This window comes from Astatotilapia calliptera, chromosome 23 (genome assembly GCF_964374335.1).
Source record: "Astatotilapia calliptera chromosome 23, fAstCal68.1, whole genome shotgun sequence".
In the NCBI taxonomy this organism is placed as follows: domain Eukaryota; kingdom Metazoa; phylum Chordata; class Actinopteri; order Cichliformes; family Cichlidae; genus Astatotilapia; species Astatotilapia calliptera.
Window position 1 is genome coordinate 9,111,412 of NC_137443.1, and position 16,834 is coordinate 9,128,245.

Genomic DNA, 16,834 nt, shown 5'->3' on the forward strand with positions numbered 1-16,834 from the left:
TTTAATTATCACTGCGCTGCTGCTGCTGTTGCCTTTGGGACACTGTCCAGGTTTAGTCCTTTGCCATAAGTGTATTTTGTGCAAGTGCAGCTATACCTGTGTGTGTTTAAAGGTAGCAACTTCTCCCCCGTGCTTGGGGTGTGTGGGGTTGCAGTGTTGCTGTGAAACATAGCCCAGGGGATTAAAAATAACAACAGCTGGTCTTCAGGACGCCATGAGGCCCTGAGTGTTACACAGCGTCTTATATGTAACTACATCAACAGTTTTACAATATGCATACATACATCTAGGTTTGATGTCGCCATAGAGATCAGAGCTGAAGCAACACTCCTCTTTTAAACTACATGTGAAAGTGATCCATTGTCCATTCACATGAATAGACGCCAGTAAGCTCCAGTTTTGACTAGAGCAAACTCACATATAAAGAAGCATCATATGAAAAAAATCACGTATTCTGGCACAATATGGAGAAGTTGGAGTAGACTGGCGACAAATAGACTGTATTTACAGTAATTTGTATGCATTTTACCTTCTTACAAGCATAATAGGAAGTTAAAGTTACAAAGGCTATCACATGGTCTCATGTGATAGCCTTTGTTTTTCTTTTTTTATTCCAAAAATCATCATAATATGGGATGGGGTGAGGGTCAGTGGATAAAAATGCTCTACAATTCTGTTTAACTGACATTCTAGCAAATTAGATTTTTAACATCAATACCTTCATTAATCCATTCATAGTTTTAGCATATGATGGCAATATGGTAGTGGCATGTGTAGAAATGTCACCTCACAGTAAGAAGGATGATGGTTTGAACTTAATGGAACTTTGCGACCTTTCATTGTGGAGTTTGCATATCATACCTGCACCATATTTTTTAGGTGGAGGGTAATTGGTGGTTCTAAATTGGTCATAGACGTGGATATGAATGAGCTCTCGATTTTACGAATTTGTCAACTCTCACCTCATGACAGCTGGGATAGGCTCCAATATTCCCACAACCCTTGGATAAGCAGGAAATGCATTTATGTTATTGATCGCTCTTTGGCATACCATCATTGGACTGATGCTACTGTTACTTAAACTCCCAAACAATGTTTACATCAATGTCGAAAGAATCAGTGTATCCACAAAAATTATTTTTAAATTCACCTTTTCGTTTAGAAGGGCAGACATTTTTCTGGTTTATGAGCTCTTGGTGTTCATAAAAAGAGTATTCATATTAGTATTTATATCTATTATATGAACAAGTTTTAAAACAAATATAAAAGGTATTTCAGCCCTAACAGATGTAAGACAATCGCAGTCTCTGTGGAGGGGCAAAGGAACATGTGTGAGGAAAGTATAACACAGAACAGGGGCCCAGGATAAAATGTCCTGACAGGAGCGGGGTGAGTGAAAAATGTCAGTCATGCTCACTATGACTTCAGTAAAGGCCTTTGCTAATACCCACCAACTGTGTCCAAACAACACCAGCTTGACTCATGCTGCCTGCTATGTCTGCGTGAGCAAATGATACAGCATAGTAAAGTCTATTTTCTAAGCTGTCTTCTCTTCTGTGAGCTTATCATTTCCTTTTTCTTTTTTTTTTTTTTTACAGATGATTACAAACTGCACTGTCTGCTGTGTAAACATGTATAAATGGCTGGTTATGACATTTGCTGTGTATTTCAGGATGCAGGACGGGAGTTGGAATCAGCCACTCCCCATCTCACTGCTGCTAAAGGACCCGCCACCAGGCGCGACTTTGGAGGGTGATGGGGGCATATTTTCTGAGGCATCCTCTGATGGGGAACTCTACTTGGACTCAGTGACAGAACTGGATTCTGGAGATGGAGACTTTCCGGATCTTACCGCCTTCTTAAGTGCTGAAGAGATTAATCGTAGCCTGGACCTGGCCCGGGAGGCCTTTAATGATACATGCGAATCTGAAGATCCAGGTCCCTCTAATCCAACAGAAGTGGAGCAGGCTCTCCAATCTGTCCCCTCCCTTTCTGTGCCCTCACAAACTAGTGAAAACCTCACTTCAAGCCCAAACCTGCAGCATCAGACCAAATTCCCCAACTCAAATGATAATGCAGCAGTTAATGTTTCCTCCAGCCAGAATGCCCCCCTCAGTAAGCCTGTACATGTGTCCAGTGAGGCTCCATCCTGTGTTGAGAAGGCTGTACGTCACAAACCGATCCAACCAGTATATAAGCAGGATAAACCCAGGCTGGTTCATGAAAGCCTGGAGCTGAATGATCGAGTGGCTTCAGCCACGGAGTTCTGCAGCAGAGCTGCCACATTTATCGAGGAGCTCTCATCAATCTTTAAAGGTCCTGCTCATTCAGAGGCAAGGATGGAGGAGGATTCCTCCTCTCCTGATAGTGGTTATCTGACTCCAAGAAGCCAGCGGCCGGTCCCTCAGGGATCAGCCTCTGGTCCTTCTTTATCTCCTGGGCAACAAGAGGAAGCACAGTACAGCCAATCAGACACGGGCACTCAGCCTGGTGTCCCAGCAGGAGTGGCAGCTTCTTCAAGGTACCAAAATTCTGAAGCTCCAACAGTATACGGACCCCTGTCACCTCCTCGCTTTCTTCAGAAGCTGAAGAGTCAGGAGGTGGCAGAAGGGAGGCCCATTCGTCTGGAGTGCAGAGTCAGAGGAAATCCCCTGCCATTGGTCAGGTAGGTTTGGATGTCAGCCGGATTTTATTGTGCAGGTTGCATATGAAGGGTACCTGCTATTTTGTATATAATTATTGTATTTGGTTCCCTAATTTTATGGAGATTTTTAATTCATAGATTTTCAAGTTTAGTGCCATGAAAAAAAAGATCCACTTGTGTCTATTAGACTAAGATTTATTAAGCCAGCTCTCTTTTTAAAAGTAGATTTTAGTTGTATTGACTACCCATTAACTGAATAAGGACTGAGGCACTTCTGAATAAGGACAAGGATTCAAAAGAACTGTCTTCTTTTTTAGTTGCTTGCGGTTGACAATAATTTGTATTTTAAGTCTATTCCTTTAAAGTTGGCTGGTGAGACTAAAGAAACTAGAAGTTGTCCTTAGCTGTAGAAAACCCAGCAGAATTAAAGCTGGTTTGTTTTTCTGGATATTTTATAACCTCAAGTTGTTACCTTGTAAAAACTGTTGTATGAAGTCTGTGTACTGCCTTGGTACTTATGTGGTCACTTACACAAACATGATGTTTTCTTGGTTTAATTTGCTGTACTATATAATTATATAGCAAACTGACTGATCCTGGATTTTTGGGGCTGATGCCAAAACAATTAACGGGATTAAAAAATTCTTATCTCAGTATATCTTCTAATATTCTCAAAACTAATCCCCCCCCCCTTCCCCCAACCTGCGCTTTAGCTTAGCTGTGTTGCTACTCTGCTGCAGTTGCTGCAGAGTGTAAAGAAACAGATTCCTATTATCTCTATTTCATTATCTTAAATGTAGAAATCTCAGAGAACAAGAACTCAAAATGAAACAAACCACTGAATCAGTAGCACCAAGTATAACAAACATGCCCTTTGTAATTTGGTTAAAATAACCCTTTAAGGATAGTTTGACCCTAAGATGTTAAATCAGTATGTCTCAAGAATGCACTGACCTCTATATAACTGTCGTCTAAATCACAGTGTCAGTGATGCTCAACAGACCAACTGTCAGGATCCAGCCTCACTGGCCTGGCTGTTACTGATAAGGTGAGCGAGGGGTGCGAGTTGCCGATGTGTTGACAAGCAGGGGGGACTTCCACTCTGTGTAAGCACATTTGTCCTTTGGTACCTGTGCCAGATGAAGCAGAGACGCTGCTAATTTACGCCTGGATGAACTGTTATTGCTCTTGAGACGGCACCACTGGCCCCTGGTTACCAGTTCATCAGAAAACTAAAAATACACTCCTCTCTTGTTTCTGGATAAGTCATTCTCACATCTCAGTCCACACATTTGCTGTTTACTACAGAGACATACCTGAAGTAATTAAAGTTTCAGTCTGTTTGAAACATCAACATCCTTCTAATTCTTTAGCTTTTTCTTTTCTCACATTTGAACTAATAAACTTACATTTTTAGAACAGTTTCTTCAAGATTATTTTAACCTACTGGATAGAAACATTTTTTACTTCACAAAGTGCTTCTTTTAATCATTCTATTGCTTATATTAAGCTATCAAAGGTTACATGAAGCTTGAAAATCTGGATGTCTTGTGCATTACTGTACGTCAACTTCAGCTTCACTTAATGACAAAAAATTTAAGCAGGGTTGTCAGACTTATATTTGATCATTATTGGGTCAAATGGGCAAAAACATTGTCCGTATTTAATGAATCATCCATTTACGAAACAAATAGTTAAGAAAAATAAGTATTTCAACAGTGCCTGTTTTCCCACATTCAGATGTTCTCATTATATGTAGCATTAAAATGTATGGATCAGACTGGATCTACAAAAGGATGAAAAGGTGTTATGATCTAAAGTGGAATGAAATATCAATAATATTCTACTTCTTTATTATCCAAACAACTTGGCGTCTAGAAATACCATCCGTCTGCAACAGGAATACCATCATATTTGATACAGCATGAGTCATTCGCCAATCATATTTTGTAAATATGATGGCTTTAGTTTTTTTGTAAAGCCATCCAGTAGGCCAGTTGTGGCCCCTGGACTACACGCTTGACATCCCTGATCCTAAAGAGCCAATTGTGGTTCCGCTTAAGTTATTTCCAGCCTTATCTTTCCTTATCTGTATCTTAAAAAATTTATTAACAGTTTGAAACAAGCTGTTTTATCCTGTCGTCCTTTAAGTCATCTTTCTTCTAATTGACTGCATCTCATAAACAGATGGTTGAATATGTGCCTGAGTTGACCAAATTATGGATATCCCCTCTGACATCATACAAATCAGAGAGTAGAAAAAAACTGTAATAAATATACACTGACCTTATTATTTCAAACTCTTTTCCATGTTTGATATGAGCATCCTGTATTATAACAGCATATTTATTATACCAAATAAGTGAACACATAACAGGTCAACTTAAAGGGATTTTTGAGTATGGAATTTCATTTGAGGTGTTTGTGTAACAAGAAGCTATAAAGCCCCATGCTCAAGATATGAATCTCCCCAGTAGGATATGGGGGGCCTCCTCTGCGGCTGTATAAATAGTCATGAGCCAGGCACTGGAATGCAGGCAATGCAATGACTAGGCATTTTCAGTCACCAGACTCTACATCTCCTAACACCTTTTTGGGAAATATGAAGGTAGTGTGTAGGGAAACAGGAGAGTCCAGACACACCGGCGGTAGCTCCATTATATAACAAATACAACAAACAGAGAAGAGTGGAAAACAACAGACTTATTTCACTCTTACCTTTCCACTGTAACATTACAGAAAGATTATGATATTTGTGCCATAGAAAACAAACTGAGTTGTTGTTGTGACGTAATAAGTTGGAAAATTCTGCAGGTGAGTGCAGATCCTAGCAGCAGGTTTTCTTACTGATTTTTTGCTCTTGAAGTGAGAAGCAGTCAGTATAATCGATGCACAAGGGCTATCACTTCCTGTGTTGGATACTGAATGTGAACACTAGATGGCAGCAAGTTGTTTACCATTCAAAACAGACATGCATCTTCATCTGTAAGTGTGAAAGATATTTAAGCAGCTGCTTAAAAGGTGAAACTGCAAAGACAAAGATTTTTGTGCTGCAAGTCTAGTTACATGTGATGAACATATGGAACTATATGGCCTCTAAAGACTGTTGCTCGTCTGAGTTAAAGAGTAAAAAGGAAAAGTTTTTTCATGAAACCTATGATTTTTTTTAATGTATTGCAAGGCATTTCTTTGATGTTTGGTTACTGTTGCATAGTTGCACAGGTTTAAAAAAAAAAAGATTCCTGAAAGGTTGAATTCAAATGCCTCGTTTCTACTTAGTGTTCATTTCCCACAGGCAGCGCCTTTGATGCAATTGCCAATTCGAGCAGGTGATGCACCTCTTCACCTCCGCGTTCTCTCAGGCTAATGAGTTGGTGCTGGATGTGCTGATGCCAGCATTTTGGAAGGCATTCCTGGTTTCTGGGCGCGGTCTTTTGTGGTCAACCACAATTCGTCTCGGTCAGAGAATCTTACGGTGCTGAGTGCCTGGTATTCTTCAGCATGCCCTCAGTCTCCTCACTCACAGTGTTTTATGTAATGCCCAGCTTTTAATGATGCATTTCTAGTATTTGTGTGCATGTTAGTTACATCCATGCGAACCTGCACATTTTTTCAGTGTGAGGTCATTTTGGCTTCTTCAAGTCTCTGTTTTGGGGGGGTTTAGATTGGCTCTTGGCATGAAGAATTAGGCAATGTATTCAGTCTGTCCAAGCCCCCTGTGTGTTATTAAAGAGAGCATTTCAACACTAAATTGATAGTGTGAGGTCTCATTGTGTGAAACATCCAACACGCCGCAGGTGGCTGCTAACTGATGTCTCGCTATTTCAGTGTACTATAAAAGTGACAGAGAAAATCCATCTCCCATTGTGTCGTGCCTTGTTGTTCTTTCATGTCATTACTCTAACTGCATGCTGTGCAAACAAGGCACTTCAAAACTTCACTTGGAGCTGAATGAGGAGAGATGTGAGGGTAGAGACCAGCCTTGGCGTCTTGGTTTCAGCCAAATACACAAAACCGCAGGGGAAACTTTTGGAAGCTGAGAGGCTGTGGAAGAATTTGGCTAAGACATCTACACTAGGCAGCATCAAGAAGACACTCCAACGTCAAGAAGAGGCAAAACTTTATTGAATGATGGTGGAATTTGTTGTCAAGGCATAAAAGGCCAAATACTCACAAAAGCATCTATGAAAGTTGACCTACTATGTGTCGCTTTATTTTCAGTCATATATAATTGTGATTCAGTCAATCTTTGTGATAGTCGCTTTTTAAATAGTCATGTTTCAGTGAAGTTCAGGAACCAAACCGCTTGATAAAAAAAAATGTATATTCTCCCACAGCCAAAATTGACAAACACAAGGTGTTGCCTGCTTTCTACTTCCTGTTACCTTTTCACATTAAAAAATATTCTGCAAAGTATTTTTCATTGTAGTTATTTTTCTTTTTATTAATGGTGGTTTGTTTGCACTGTCAGGTTATATGTGAGCTGTGTTAAAATATATCCTCAATATATTTTGGTTACTTAAATTTGCAAACTCTGTAACCGTAGAAGTAGAAGTACAAAAAGTTACTTTATTATTTAACTCTGGCATTATTAATCTCTCTTCCACAGTTTGTCTTTTGTCCCCCTCACCCCCAGGTATTTAAATTTAGCATTTGTGACAAAACGGGACAATGACTGCACTATTACATGTTAAGAAAAAGGTGGTCATCATCATTTGTCATTATTAAAGTGAGTCTGGTTTGTTTTTAGCTAAACTTCTGGATTTGGCTGTTGTTTTTTCCATTTGACACTGAATTTCTTACACTTTCTGGCAGACATACATGAAAGATTCAAGCTGGGATACCAGCTACTTGTTGTAGAAGTAGTTATCATACCAGCAAACAGCAACAGTAGCCCTTCCTCCCATGTTTTGTGGAACAGACTTGGCAATGAGGTCATAGCAGGTGACCCACTGCTGACTCATGACGTAGTCCCACTGTAATGCTGACTGTTTGGCCTGTTTCTGGAAAGCCATAACTTTAAATTCTCCCTCATGGACTCATTTGATCTCTGCAGGAGGAGTGGAAAGGGAAAAGCACTGGTATTTTTATACCTGCGCTTTTTTAAGAAAACATTTGGAGAGCATGATGTCATTCATATTTAAACTCCAAATAATGAGAGAACCTGGAGTGGGTGTAAGGCTCTAACTTAATACGATACGGGAACTATTTTACGGCAACATTCCTGGAACATGAAAACATTTAGGAAGGTGGGACTTTACCTTTTCTGAATGGAGATCTTGCAAGTTGATGTGAGATCGTCAGTTTGACGTATTATTCTGTTCTCACCATACTGACAACTGAACTGTGTTCATGACTATGCGTTATATGTGTGCAAAGATGTATTCAAGACCCAAGAACATTTGAGTTTTTCCAGTGCAGACTGCCAGAGAGTTTTGTGTTGCAACCATAAATAGACAAAGCAGCTTTCGTGTAATCTATATCACAGACATAGAAGACTATATACACACCTTTTTCCACTAATTCTTCCATTTTCAAATCTGGGCTAATACAGATTATGTACATGAACTTGTTGAAATAACAGAAGTAAAACAATTCTGATGGACGTCAGCAGTATTCACGCTTAGACGGTACCTCTGGCCCTCAACTGGCTTAGAGACAGAGTGTGAGATTTCACACAACAAGGTGAGACTTTTTCTGAGTCACTGTCACTGCTTGTGACAAATAGTCGTGAAATTCACAGATATCTTTTTAATCCAGTTATAGATGCTTGCTTGAGTCATGGACACATACCAGGTCTGTCTTGCTTGTAACATGTGTTTTTAATACACAGTTAATTCCATAAGAATTTGCACAATGGTAGTTGTTTTTAAGTTCCTCAGCATCTAAGCAGTTGTTTTTAAGCATCTGTACTCCATCACAGTGGATTTTAGAATTAGTGACTGAATCAGAATGTGACTGAAGTGCAGAGTTTCAGCTTTAATTCACAAAAGTATTGCATTGAGTACATTAGCGCAGTGGTCCAAATACTTATAGAGGCAATTATCTCTTGGTTTTATCAATGGTAACATTATGCATACATTCACTTCAGCTTTCTGCTGGTGGTTGGGTTAGTTAAGTTCTGTCCATTTAGAGAACACAGCCATGTTCAACCGGTTCTAGACTGACCACAAATCTGAACCTGAGTCAGTGGAATAGGGGTGGTAAACATCTAACTTTTAACCCAAAAAGTTAAACATCTAATAATCTTAGTTTGGTGCATAAAGCATAAACAAGGCTAGGAGGATTCTGGGCTCACTTTCAGTATCATGTTGAAATCACATTTTATGCTTTGTAGGTGAATCTTTACCGGTAAATACCATGAAAAATCATTTGATAGAATGATTTACTGTAAAAAATAACGAAGGAATATTTTTATTCTGCTTCAATTATGTGGGCAACCTAAATAGTGTCAATAAATCACCACCAAAATAACTATGACTGCAGAAAGGGTTAAATAAGACATGCAAAGAGAGTGGAGTGAGATTTGTAGGGAGTTATATAAGTGGATCAGTGACAGTTGAAGAAGTGGAATACCAGATTTAATATGAAGCATGTCTGTTGTGGACAAAGGCAGCAGTCATGCACGGCAGGAGGATGGTAATCCAAGACAAGTTCAGCAGGAGGATGGGCAGAGGACACTCCATAAATCTAAACTCTGTACCGAAGCTTCTATTCCTCCTTTAATGTTAGCAGGCCTCTTGACCTCATTTTAAACATGCATCCACTTACCATGAGCGTTAACCAAGTCCATCAAGTCTACGATAGACAGTGACACACGAAGACTCAGACTAAGCCTCTGATTCTTTAAAATTCCTTCTGCACTATAATATAACAAAACTGACAGCACACGTTTGGGACAGGTCTAAAGGTCTGCTGACGGTAACAAGGACTTCATTTTCTGCTTAGACACTTAGGTGCTGTCTGCGTCTATGCTCTCAGGTAAGATTTGTAGTTCTGAGTCATCCGGGCCTCGGGGTCTGTTCCACAGCTGGACTGTGGAACAGTAAGCAGCGGGTTGCATTCCTCTGTTCACCTGTTAAATGACTCGCAACTATTCATCATGCTTGATAAGGCATGGCCATTAGATTCAGCTTATAGTAATCTGCCTTTTGATGAGATATTTTAGGCTTTTATTTTTCCTGGATGTTGGATTCCTGTGTGGCTGCCAAAGAGCTGCGTTTGAAGTTGAGCCCGATTCAATTATGGATCGCCGACAATATTGAAGTGGTGGAATTTAGTGCGTGCTTTTATAAGAGTTTGTGCATCTAAAGTGTTATTATGTGTACAGATATAGCAGCAGACTCTGCCGGTACTTTAAACTGTAAAATTTGCGTACATGTACTGTCCACTTGGCAGTGTATTGTGCGAAAAACAGTCTGCACAGGGATGGCTGTTTTACGAGCAGACGAGGTCAAATGGGACTCATAAAAACAAGCTCAAGTCTTCCTTCCCATGTACATGTGACAGGATAACAGCTGTGCGAAGGTTAAACTGTCTTACACAGAAACTCAAGATATGCATCTTCGTTCCTTCGTCTCTCCGTGTTTGTTTTTTTCCTGTGACTTGAATAAAATATCCCTGCCTCTCCACCCTTTTCAGTTTAAGCCTGAGATTGATATCATAGGGGGCGACACTTGTAGCGGGGGGTCTGCAGGATTTGGTTTCATATCAAGGGAAAGGGGAGGTGGAAAAGAGGAAGATGTTTAATGTCGGGCTCTCGGTGCAACTGATGTGAGCTCAAATTTAAGTCTATAAATTTGTCGGGAGGAGAGAAGGTTGCAGAGTTCATTCAGACCATGTCGACAAAAACTTCAGCCACTGGCTCCGCCGGCAAATGTCTTCTACTCTTTTTCAGTTTTCAACACAGCAGAATTGCAGGGTGTTTCACTTCTGACTCATGTGCATCCAGTTTGTGAAATATCTTATCAGCTTTCCTCATACTCCCACCCTCACAGAGTGTCTCAGGGTGGCTAAGAATTTGCTTTCGAGCTGTAAATATTCATGGTGATACTAAGGTGATTTGTCACGGAAGCAGATGTTTTTGTATGTTTGTAATTTTGTTGCATGGTCATGGCTGAGTGGTAAAAAAGGAATCATTTGTTTATTATTTCTTGTATATTTACTTGAGTTGGTCTACAGATGGTCAGAGGTTTACTTTATGAGTTACTCTTGTGAAAGATGAAACTGTACAGTCAGTCAGTGACCCCCAACCAGTATCGTAGGGCATATTTTCAAAAAAGCCAGTGGGGTACGTGGACAAATTCCATCAATTAATTAAAAAAAAAAAAAAATCAATTCAGTTGACATAAACAAGTAAAAAAATAAATAAAATTAATAGTTAGAGGAAAAAAACAGACACCCAAAATAAATAAATATGTAAGAAGACAATAATTAAAAATAAAGAAAAAAATCTTGAAATTACTTGAAACAAGTATGTTTAAGGAGCTTAAAAAGCTATATTAAAATGTTTGATACTTGTAAGTCTAATACATGTTTTTGTCAGAATAAAAAGTTGAAACAAGTAATTAAAATTCCAAAAAAGATTTGCAAACTCTGGGTTAAAGTTATAGAAAGTATAAAAGATGAGCATAGCCATTTTGATACATAGCCATACAAAATAGGTTTGAACTATGCATGCTTAAGTTTATCCCATCTGTCTTAGTCTTTATCTCTGTGTTCTGTCTTTAGGGGCTCCGTAGTCTCCCCAGCCCATCTTGTCTCTTGCTCCCTCTCCCTCTCTGTGTGTGTTCCTCTTTCCCTCACGCTTCCTCTGTCTGTATTTCATCTCCCTTACCTGTTCCCTTGTTCCTCCTTGTGTCAAGTTCACAGGTCTTCGCCGTGGTCTCAGTGTTTGTACTTCCTGTCTTATTTTGACAGTCTCCCATCCTGTGTTCAGCGTGTTCAGTTTTGCTACCCGTCTCGTTATGTCTAATTCATTCTTGTTGTGTTCCCATGTGTTTCCACTTCCCTTATCATCCTTCAGTGTACACATCGTCCCGGTCTTCCTCCTTCCTTTGTCAGTTCTCCCTCCATGTTCTTAGTGTTAGTTTTGCCCAGTTTAGTTACCACTACCTTAGTCTCCCTTTGCTTTCATGCAGCCTTAATAAACAGCCTGCTTTTTGTTAAAACCCAGTTTTGCCCCCAAATGTCAGCTTTTGGGTCCTCACTCTCCGCTCCACACGATCTGCTGCCGCAGACTGGGTCAAGAAAAGGCCCATCAGCTGTGGGTGCGCTTCTTTGAAAGCCAAGTCCAAGGAAAAGGGCTGTTAGTGAGTAGTTGGCAGTTTTTTGGTGGTTTTTGGCAATTTGTTAGCAACCATAGAAATAACAATAAAAATTATATATTTTCCCCTAGCAACTGAAGGTTGCCAGGGGGTTACTAGTCAGTCTTTAGCCCTGTGTGACTGGGGCCTAACCATAATTGACTGATTAATGGCAACAGTCTTAATCTAACTTAACATTAATTCAAACATGTATATTTTAACTTGAAAGGTTGTGTTCCCAAAGGGGTTCCTAGGCCCATATTATAGACTGAATTTAAAAGCTGGCAGTAACCAGAATCATGTCACTCGCTGGTTATCAGAGTCCATTGCCACCTTGGTGTTTAAAAAAAGAAGTGACAAGTGAGGGTTGGATTTGATTTGGAAACCAGCACCATTGCCTTTTTGTCTTTCTGGAAACTAAGTAGAGCCATAATTTGCAAAATAAACTTTACGTTTTATTCAATATGATCTGATTTTAACAACTAAGCCCATAAACTCATAAACAGAAAGTGTTTACTGAGGTCATAGAGAAAGTGAGCTGAGGGCTTCTATACAATTTTAAAATGCCTCCCGCTGGCTATTAAAAACAATGCGGGTTTAATGCACTTCCACACTAGCTCCACTTTTCAGACTGAGGAGCTACATCCATCTTATACTTTCTACAGCCCATCTCACAGTGCTGCTGTGGGGGCATTAGATAAAAAAGATTTAACTACTGCAGTAGGTGACTCATTGTTTAACCACACTTATGACAACACGTCTGCTCAGTGTACTTTGAATATGGTATTAACTATATCTAATGGTTGTTCCCAGAAATATGTGCTACATACCAAAATGAGTGCTGACACAAGCTACTACGTGGTTTGCCTTCAACGGAAATTACTCAGATGTTGGAGATAAGTAGTTGCGGTTATGAAAGAACTTCTGTAAATCAATGAAATTTAGTATGGTACAGGCACTAACAGAAGCACTCCCATAGGTGTCAACGCATGAGAAAAGACTTTGCTTAACTTCCTTAATTCCAGAACCGCACCAGTTGCAATTAATGTAACTTTAACCCATAACTAGTTTTAGAAAAAAATGTGAAAAAGCCATAAACATATGTAACCTCAATAACAACTGGCCAATTAGACATCTGATCCACTTCCTGTAAGTACAGGCAACATTATGTGTACTCATTTATTTTTTATGGCTGATATGTTTAATTTTTAGGCTCTTGTGAAAGTAACTTTTGTTGGTTTTCATACTGGATTTATTTGAAAGTTTGGACGATTTATTGCAATCACAGTATGACATCATGAGAGGACATAGCCTCTGTTTTTGTTAGTGTCATTTGGTCTCCTTGGAGCAAAAACAGGAGTTGCCATGGCAGCATGGCCTACATTTTTGTGATGTCAGCTGACCCTTTCAAGACCTTTTTAAACAGGACGTAATGTGTAAGTGAGTCTCTGATTTAATGCATACGCATGTTTGGTTGTTTGTGGTAGGAATGGGAAATTATTTAACATTTCCTGATTTGTGTGGAAGCTTTTCCTTGTGTCTTTGTTAACCTGTGTTTGTATGTTTATAATGTGAGATTTATAATATGATGTTTATGAATGCAGCCTGCTATGTTGTTGACTTAATTTTGCAAATTTCTTGCCATCTATACAGTAAGACAATAGCAGTGGGTCTGCGAGGGCTATTGTCAGATACCTAGTAATTAATGGGAACATCCAGAGACTGTAAAACCCGGTCTTCTCATTAACCCAGGTTGTATAGTCACTTAGGGGGAAGAACAGTGCTTTTCAGATTTTATCACTACAAATTAGAACAAGTTCCTTCACAAACCACATAATGGCAGGTTGTGCAAGAGGGACAGGACATTCAGTTCTTTCAGTTTTACTTATATAATGCCAAATCACAGTAAGTGTTACCTCAAGGTACTGTAAAGATGCTACAACGTCATAGAGCGAAGCTCAGTGATACCAGTGAGCGAGGAAAAAAACGACTTGGAGCACGAAGGGTCGGACAGACTAGGAGAGAGAAATGACAAAAAACTAATGATGTGGAATTCCTGCATATAAATCCATGGTGAGTAAAAGAGAGGAAAGCAGGATGGAGATGCTCAGTGCATCATGGGAGGTCTTCTACCAGACAAGAGTAGATCAGGAATGAGTGCTAGATACTTTTTTAAGCTTAATGTCTCATCTTTGCTGTTGAAAGTGATAAAAGTTAAACCGTTAGTTAAGCAGTCAGCGTTTCTTCTTAATGGGTTTTTGGTTAGAGGTTTTTTTACACTTTATAACCCAGTGATATCCCACTCTGAATTTTGAAGCCATTACCTGCGAAGTCATTTGTTAACAAGTAGCTAAATGTGTTTGTGAAAGTTATATTAATTTATAAAAAAATCTACGTCATAACCTTTTTTGTCCCTTAAAGGTTTATTCTCTACATTAATCCAAAAACCTTGGAAAAACACCATTTGCTTTAAGTTAAGGGTTAGATAAAGCTACCTGTGTCTATAGCAGCCAACTAGGAGATGGTTTTGAGTCACCAAATCCAGCCCTAGCCATTAGCACAGTCTTTCCAGAAGCAACTTTTGTAAACTGGCAGCTATTTTGGATTGAGTTTGGGCAGTTATTTTGGAACCCCTGTCTAAATGAATGGTGAGAAATTCATATCTTTAGTTGCAGTAGTTACTGGGCCATAAAATGTTCAGATTAGTATCTCTCAAGTCTAATAAAAACAGTTTTAAAACTTAGGCAATTTTGTCACAAAATGTAATTTAAAAAGCTTTTTTCCCCTCTTGTCCAGTTATATAAGTGTGAATCTTTACTGTGGTTGCTAGTATGTTCCCTTAAGTACAGAGAGGGTGACTGTTGTAAACCCAAACCGAGGAGCCTGACAGCTAAAGGCTCTAGTCCTCTGTCTTGCTTTTCTAACGCTATAAACCACAAGAAAACATTTCCAATATGAAAATACTGATACTATAATGTTGATAAGATATATTTATATATATGCAGTCTCCCGGCAAGGTTCTTTTCATTGTATATTTGCATGTAATCCGGTAAAATTTCATATGTAAACATGTAAGGAGCAGACCATCTTCGTAACAAGCACCACAAACAAGCCCACCTGCCACGTCCTACTGGTAGGCTCTTTCTGGCAGCGACCAAAATATCACAAGTTCAGCCTGCCTTGAAGCCTGAGTGGAGCCCCCGCAGAGAGCGAAGCACACCGCACCCTTTCATTCTGCCGTGGATAGTGCATCAGACATAAATCTGCTGACTCTAAACAAACCACCAGTACCACATTTATGTTTGCCAAACTAGGTGAATTTGAAGCTAGGAGCATTTGAGATTATTATGGTCTCATTGTGTGTATGTGTCGGCATGGGTGTGTACAAATCATGACGTACCCACACTGCTTGCAGTAGCCACAGCCATCTGTCTTGTACTTGCCAGGTGATGCCAACTCAAAGTGGTCTATTTGGATCCTCACTTATCCAAGTTATTTTTGTGCAGGCCTAACAAGGCTTTTTAAGTGGCCTGCTTAGTTCTGGCATGTGGGATTTATTAAGTAATGGTCAGTATAGTTAGTGTCCTCTCTTTTTGGGGCACACTGTATTGTGTATTGCAGCACTGTCATCTTTTATTTTGATGATATCCCTCTTCCTGCAGTCACAGATCAGAGGCCCAGAGGTTTCCATGGTGGCAGGGTCATTTGGCTTAAACCCAGTGCTCTCTGTGGTGTTTTTGATGGTCAGCAGACTGTGGCCGGGATCTGTATAGGAGCAGAGGTTTTGCTCTTTGTTTGGGTGACAGAGTCCAGAAATACATAACAAAAAAAGACTGGGTTTACTTGTTAAAATCCTTTTAGGCCACAAAATGTTTCTCATCAGAGGAAGTTTACCTGCATCCAGCTTTGAAGGCTTTAGAGTGGCAGAGAGTTTGATTGGTTTGGGTAGGATTTATCCTTGGTGTAGAGAACACAAAAACATGGAGACATTTCAACCAACCACTGGAATTATATGAATGAATTCAATGTGGCCAACTGTGAAGCAGTTTTTGTGTTTTAAATGAGTCTTAAATGTATTTTTTCTGCTCTTCTGTCTTGTGTGGAATTTGGCAGCCTGGGCTGCTCCCTCCCTCTCAGCCCTCCGCTCAGCCCGAGTGTTGTGTGTGTGTGTCTGTATGACTGCGTGACTCAGAGTGGCTGTCCTGGTGTGAGAGTGTCAGTGTGTGTCACGCTGTCAGGAGGAGAAGCACTGTGTGAAAACTTCAAGATCAAGGGAATCTGTGTAAGTTTGATTTATCTAACTGGGAACAGCACAGCAGCTCAGGTAAGTCTGAAAAACAACCTTGATGCCATCTGTCGCTACAATTAAATGGAAGTCAAGCTTGTGTGATGAATTTCTTTGATTTGATCTTCAGCCTCATTGAACATCACTGTAATAAGGGTAACAGACTCATCAGAATTTGGGTTTTCTAGACGAACACTTCTAACTTTTTACTGAATAAAATAGTAATGTAGCTTTCTGAAACAACACATGATAAACTGCGGATTTTGTTTGTGTCATATGTATATCAATCCATATTTTTTTCTAGGGATGCTACTCACTTTAAAGAATTAGATGGAATATGTGTTAGTATGTGTGTGGGTGTGTGTGGGGTGGGGGGTATCCCCCTGAGTGCTGAGGTGTGTGCATTTGTAGCTCAGCTGCTGCAAATGTCCGTCACTATTTCAGCTGAATGTGTAAACACGCACAAACAGACACACGCGTCAGTCACTATAACAATTAATTACTGCACTGACAAATGCAGTTAGCATTCAGTATCTATTATTTCTGCTACCCACAGTATGAATTTCACAATGATGATTCAGACTGAACCATTTGCCTGCT

The 16,834-nt window shown here is 39.7% G+C and overlaps 1 protein-coding gene across 7 annotated transcripts in view; it reads left to right on the forward strand.

Moving 5' to 3' along the window:
• The window catches only part of palld (palladin, cytoskeletal associated protein), a 69,032-nt gene that overhangs the window by 525 nt on the left and 51,673 nt on the right, over nt 1–16,834 (forward strand). For 4 of the 7 annotated variants that reach the window (XM_080297874.1, XM_080297876.1, XM_080297875.1 and 1 more), the window contains exon 1: nt 896–2,665. In XM_080297874.1, coding sequence (XP_080154000.1) covers nt 1,599–2,665 — 1,067 coding nt within the window. In that variant the 5' untranslated portion in view covers nt 896–1,598. Of the gene's footprint in view, nt 1–895; nt 2,666–11,697; nt 11,956–16,124; nt 16,274–16,834 lie in introns of those variants that run through there. The other 3 variants (XM_026159976.2, XM_080297877.1, XM_080297878.1) reach the window with 3 other exon arrangements.